Here is a 6,389-nt window from a genome sequence, read left to right on the forward strand (position 1 = left end):
ATGACTATGCGTATATGACAAACAGAGAGGAGCAGCATTATACATAGAGGGGTTTGGGGGGGCGGGGGACACAACGCAAATAGTCCTGGTAACCATTTGATTACCTGTTCAGGAGTTTTATGGCTTAGGGGGTAGAAACTGTTGCGATGCCTTTTTGTCCTAGACTTGGCACTGCGGTACTAGAGAATAGTCTCTGACTGCCTGGTGTAGAGGTCCTGCATGGCAGGCAGCTTAGCCCCAGTGATTTTTGTTCGTCATGTTCGGTTTGTTTGGCTTCGATGCCTCATGATTGAGTATTGGTCTGTTCAAGTAGATTGTGATTTTGCTTTGGTCTGATAGCGGTGTCAGTTGGCTGACTGAATGCTCTCTCTCTCTGTCTCTCTGTCTCTCTCTCTGTCTCTCTGTCTCTCTGTTTCTCTCTCTCTCTGTTTCTCTCTCTGTCTCTCTCTCTCTATCTCTCTCTCTCTCTGTCTCTATCTCTCTCTCTCTCTGTCTCTCTCTCTCTCTCTCTCTCTCTCTCTCTGTCTCTCTCTCTTTCTGTCTCTCTCTCTCACTCTCGTTCTGTCTCTTGTCTGCCCATTCAATCTAGTTTTGTTCGTTTTGGTCTATTTGCACAATATATTACTAGTATGACCACATTTATTCAGAGTATGTGCTTCCGTTTTGTTGGTAGAGTGTAGACATTTATTCAGACGTTGCACTGCTGATAATGTGGAACAGGCTGATAGTGTAGAACAGGCTGATAGTGTATAACAGGCTGATAGTGTAGAACAGGCTGATATTGTAGAACAGGCTGATAGTGTAGAACAGGCTGATAGTGTAGAACAGGCTGATAGTGTAGAACAGGCTGATAGTGTAGAACAGGCTGATAGTGTAGAACAGGCTGATAGTGTAGAACAGGCTGATGGTGTAGAATAGGCTGATATTGTAGATCAGGCTGATAGTGTAGAACAGGCTGATAGTGTAGAACAGGCTGATAGTGTAGAACAGGCTGATAGTGTAGAACAGGCTGATAGTGTAGAACAGGCTGATAGTGTAGAACAGGCTGATGGTGTAGAATAGGCTGATATTGTAGATCAGGCTGATAGTGTAGAACAGGCTGATAATGTGGAACAGGCTGATAGTGTAGAATAGGCTGATGATGTAGAACAGGCTGATAGTGTAGAACATGCTGATAGTGTAGAACAGGCTGATAGTGTAGAACAGGCTGATAGTGTAGAACAGGCTGATAGTGTAGAAGATGCTGATGGTGTAGAACAGGCTGATAGTGTAGAACAGGCTGATGGTGTAGAACAGGCTGATAATGTGGAAGATGCTGATGGTGTAGAACAGGCTGATAGTGTAGAACAGGCTGATGGTGTAGAACAGGCTGATAATGTGGAACAAGCTGATGGTGTAGAACAGGCTGATGATGTGGAACAGGCTGATGGCGTAGAACAGGCTGATGATGTAGAACAGGCTGATAGTGTAGAACAGGCTGATGATGTGGAACAGGCTGATGGCGTAGAACAGGCTGATGATGTAGAACAGGCTGATAGTGTAGAACAGGCTGATGGTGTAGAACAGGCTGATAATGTGGAACAAGCTGATGGTGTAGAACAGGCTGATGATGTGGAACAGGCTGATGGCGTAGAACAGGCTGATGATGTAGAACAGGCTGATAGTGTAGAACAGGCTGATAGTGTAGAACAGGCTGATGGTGTAGAACAGGCTGATAGTGTAGAACAGGCTGATGGTGTAGAACAGGCTGATAGTGTAGAACAGGCTGATGGTGTGGAACAGGCTGATGATGTAGAACAGGCTGATGGTGTGGAACAGGCTGATGATGTAGAATAGGCTGATAGTGTAGAACAGGCTGATGATGTGGAACAGGCTGATGGCGTTTGATCACGTCTTAATGAACAATAGGAAGAGGATTATGAGGCAGTGAAGCGGACATTTTTAATCTGAGACTAAATATCCAGGGGTGGAATAGTCTCACAAAATGTAATACCTCCTGAGCTCTATCATGGAATATGGATAAGGAAGGAGTTATGGAGAGGGAGAGGGAAGAGAGGGGAGAGAGAAAGGGAGGGAGAGAGAGAGAGAGAGAGGGGAGGAGATGGAGAGGAGAGAACATCTAGAGAGAGCTGGAAATGAGAGAGAGACAGGAAGAGGAAAGATGATTGGAGAGAGGAGAGGACTATGAAAAATAAATGAATTTCTGTCAACCCTCCTCCAATACGGAGTGAGATGAAAAGTTTTGCAGATAAGGGGCAGGCAGCTGGAGGATTTCACCCCGCTTTACATTGGAGATGTACCATCTACCTCTCTTCTCTGTCTTTCTCTCTCTCTGTCCATCTCTCTCTCACTTCAATTCAATTTAAGGGCTTTATTATCATGGGAAACATATGTTAACATTGCCAAAGCAAGTGAAGTAGATAATAAACAAAAGTGAAATAAATAAAAAAATATTTACAGAAAGAATTACACACAAAAGTTCCAAAAGAATAAAGACATTTGAAATGTCATATTATGTATGTACTGTTGAAGTCGGAAATTTACACTTAGGTTGGAGTCATTAAAACCTGTTTTTCAACCACACCACAAACTTCTTGATAAAAAACTATAGTTTTGGCAAGACGGTTAGTACATCTACTTTGTGCGTGACAAAAGTCATTTTCCCAACAATTGTTAACAGACAGATTATTTCACTTACAGTTGTAAAGGAACGCATAACTGGCTGGAGGGAAGTCAGGTACAGGAGAGCAGAAATACATACATTTACATAAAACAATTCCACACACAGACATGGAGGGAAACAGAGGGTTATATGCAAGACGAGTAATGAGGGAATGCGAACCAGGTGTGCGGGAAAACAAGACAATACAAATGGAAAATGAAAGGTGGATCGGCAAAGGCTAGAAGACCTGTGACGTCGACCGCCGAACGCCGCCCGAACAAGGAGAGGGACCGACCTTGGTGGTCGTGACAACAGTGACTTATATCACAATTCCAGTGGGTCAGAAGTTTACATACACTAAGCTGACTGTGCCTTTAAACAGCTTAGAAAATTCCAGAAAATGTTGTCATGGCTTTTGAAGCTTCTGATAGGCTAATTGACATCATTTCAGTCAATTGGAGGTGTACCTGTGGATGTATTTCAAGTCCTACCTTCAAACTCAGTGCCTCTTTGCTTGACATTTTGGGAAAATCAAAAGAAATCAGCCAAGACCTCAGAAAATAAAATGTAGACCTCCACAAGTCTGGTTCATCCTTGGGAGCAATTTTAAAACACCTGAATGTACCACGTTCATCTGTACAAACAATAGTACACAAGTATAAACACCATGGGACCACGCGGCCGTCATACCGCTCAGGAAGGAGATGCGTTCTGTCTCCTAGAGATGAGCGTACTTTGGTGCGAAAAGTGCAAATAAATCCCAGAACAACAGCAAAGGACCTTGTGAAGATGCTGGAGGAAACGGGTACAAACGTATCTATATTCACAGTAAAACGAGTCCTATATCGACATCACCTGAAAGGCCGCTCAACAAGGAAGAAGCCACTCCCCCAAAACCACCATAAAAAAACCCAGATTACGGTTTGCAACTGCACATGGGGACAAAGATCGTACTTTTTGGAGAAATGTCCTCTGATCTAATGAAACAAAAATAGAACTGTTAGGCCATAATGACCATCGTTATGTTTGGAGGATAATGGGGGAAACTTGCAAGCCGAAGAACACCATCCCAACCGTGAAGCACAGGGGTGGCAGCATCGTGTTGTGGGGGTGCTTTGCTGCAGGAGGGGCTGGTGGACTTCACAAAATAGATGACATCATGAGGTAGGAAAATGATGTGGGTATATAGAAGCAACATCTCAAGACATCAGTCAGGAAGTTAAAGCTTGGTCACAAATTGGTCTTCCAAATGGACAATGACCCCAAGCATACTTCCAAAGTTGTGGCAAAATGGCTTAAGGACAACAAAGTCAAGGTATTGGAGTGGCCATCACAAAGCCCTGACCTCAATCCCATAGAAAATGTGTGGGCAGAACTGAAAAAGCATGTGCGAGCAAGGAGACTTACAAACCTGACTCAGTAACACCAGCTCTGTCAGGAGGATTGGGCCAAAATTCACTCAACCTATTGTGGGATGCTTGTGGAAGGCTACCGGAAACATTTGACCCAAGTTAAACAATTTAAAGACAATGCTACCAAATACTAATTGAGTGTATGTAAACTTCTGACCCACTGGGAATGTGATGAAAGAAATAAAAGCTGAAATAAATCATTCTCTCTACTATTATTCTGACATTTCACATTCTTTAAATGAAGTGGTGATCCTAACTGACCCAAGACAGGGAATTTTTACTAGGATTAAATGTCAGGAATTGAGTTTGTTGAGTTTAAATGTATTTGGCTAATGTGTATGTAAATGTCAGACTTCAACTGTATACGGTGTTGTGGGGGCTGTGCCTTGGCAAAGTGAGTGGGGTTATATCCTGCCTGGTTGGCCCTGTACGGGGGTATTGTCGGACGGGGCCACAGTGTCTCCCGACCCCTCCTGTCTCAGCCTCCAGTATTTATGCTGCAATAGTTTATGTGTCGGGGGGCTAAGGGTCAGTCTGTTATATCTCAAGTATTTCTCCTGTCTTATCTATTGTCCTGTGTGAATTTAAGTATGCTCTCTCTAATTCTCTCACTCTCTTTCGCTCTCTCTCTCTTTCTCTCGGAGGACCTAAGCCCTAGGACCATGCTTCAGGACTACCTGGCCTGATGACTCCTTGCTGTCCCCAGTCCACATGGCCGTGCTGCTGATCCAGTTTCAACTGTTCTGCCTGCGGCTATGGAACCTTGACCTGTTCACCGGATGTGCTACCTGTCCCAGACCTGCTGTTTTCAACTCTCTAGAGACAGCAGGAGCGGTAGAGATACTCTTAATGATCGGCTATGAAAAGCCAACTGAAATTTACTCCTGAGGTGCTGACCTGTTGCACCCTCTACAACCACTGTGATTATTATTATCTGACCCTGCTGGTCATCTATGAACATTTGAACATCTTGGCCATGTTCTGTTATAATCTCCACCCGGCACAGCCAGAAGAGGACTGGCCACCCCTCATAGCCTGGTCCCTCTCTAGGTTTCTTCCTAGGTTCTGGCCTTTCTAGGGAGTTTTTCCTAGCCACCGTGCTTCTACACCTGCATTGCTTGCTGTTTGGGGTTTTAGGCTGGGTTTCTGTACAGCACTTTGTGACATCAGCTGATATAAGAAGGACTTTATTAATACATGTGATTGAATTTGTTTGTAATGATGTGCAAATAGTTAAAATACAAAAGGGAAAATAAATATACATAAAAATGGGTTGTATTTACAATGGTGTTTGTTCTTCACTGGTTGCTCTTTTCTTGTGGCAACAGGTCACAAATCTTGCTGCTGTGATGTCACACTGTGGTATTTCACCCAATAGATGTGAGAGTTCAAACATGATATGTTTTCGAATAGTTTGTCGGTCTGTGTAATCTGGTCATACATTTGGCAGGAGGTTAGGAAGTGCAGCTCAGTTTCCACCTCATTTTGTTGGCAGTGTTCATATAGCCTGTCTTCTCTTGAGAGTCAGGTCTGCCTACGGCGGCCTTTCTCAATAGCAAGGCTGTGCTAACTGAGTCTGTAAATATTCAAAGATTTTATTCTGCCACTGTGTACTCTCTGTTTAGGGCCAAAAAGCGTTCTAGTTTGCTCTGTTTTTTATTCTTTCCAATGGTCAAGTAATTATCTTTTTGTTTTCTCATGATTCGGTTTGGTCTAATTGTGTTTCTCTCTCTCTCTCTCTCTCTCTCTCTCTCTCTCTCTCTCTCTCTCTCTCTCTCTCTCTCTCTCTCTCTCTCTCTCTCTCTCTCTCTCTCTCTCTCTCTCTCTCTCTCTCTCTCTCTCTCTCTCTCTCTCTCTCTCTCTCTCTCTCTCTCTCTCTCTCTCTCTCTCTCTCTCTCTCTCTCTCTTTCTTTCTTCCTTCTCATTGCAGATTCACCCTCTAACTCCCCTGTCCCTCTCATCCCCCTCACCCCTCTCTATTTGGGCACCGGTTTAATTAGTACGAAAGATAAAACAAAATACTACCACTGAACACTGAAAGTAAAGTTCTTGAAGAAACCCTAACCCTCACTCTCCCCACGTCTTTCTCTCTCTGTAGGGAGTCTCATGGTCATTGCTACTGATGAAATCATGGGGGTTTACAGTAAAACAAAGATTTGAGATACAGAGATCTAAGTACGGTCCATTTCCAATCGGAAGTGGAGATGGGGTGGTGAGGGAGAGGAGACGGGGTGGTGAGGGATGGGAGACGGGGGTGGTGAGGGAGGAGAGACGGGGGTGGTGAGGGAGTGGAGACGGGGGTGGTGAGGGAGAGG

General features: G+C 44.2%; 1 protein-coding gene across 1 annotated transcript; it reads right to left on the reverse strand.

Annotated features, from left to right (window-relative positions):
* Positions 1-684: 684 nt before the first annotated feature.
* LOC129858678 (NADH-quinone oxidoreductase subunit N-like) lies at positions 685-2,010 on the reverse strand. The gene is made up of 2 exons (XM_055927974.1): positions 1,994-2,010; positions 685-1,873 (listed from the first exon to the last, which is right to left on the reverse strand). Exons 1-2 carry the CDS (start codon positions 2,008-2,010, stop codon positions 685-687), a joined length of 1,206 nt encoding a protein of 401 aa, XP_055783949.1.
* Between the last annotated feature and the right edge of the window lie 4,379 nt (positions 2,011-6,389).

The sequence above is a fragment of the Salvelinus fontinalis genome, chromosome 6 (genome assembly GCF_029448725.1).
Source record: "Salvelinus fontinalis isolate EN_2023a chromosome 6, ASM2944872v1, whole genome shotgun sequence".
Taxonomy (NCBI): Eukaryota; Metazoa; Chordata; class Actinopteri; order Salmoniformes; family Salmonidae; genus Salvelinus; species Salvelinus fontinalis.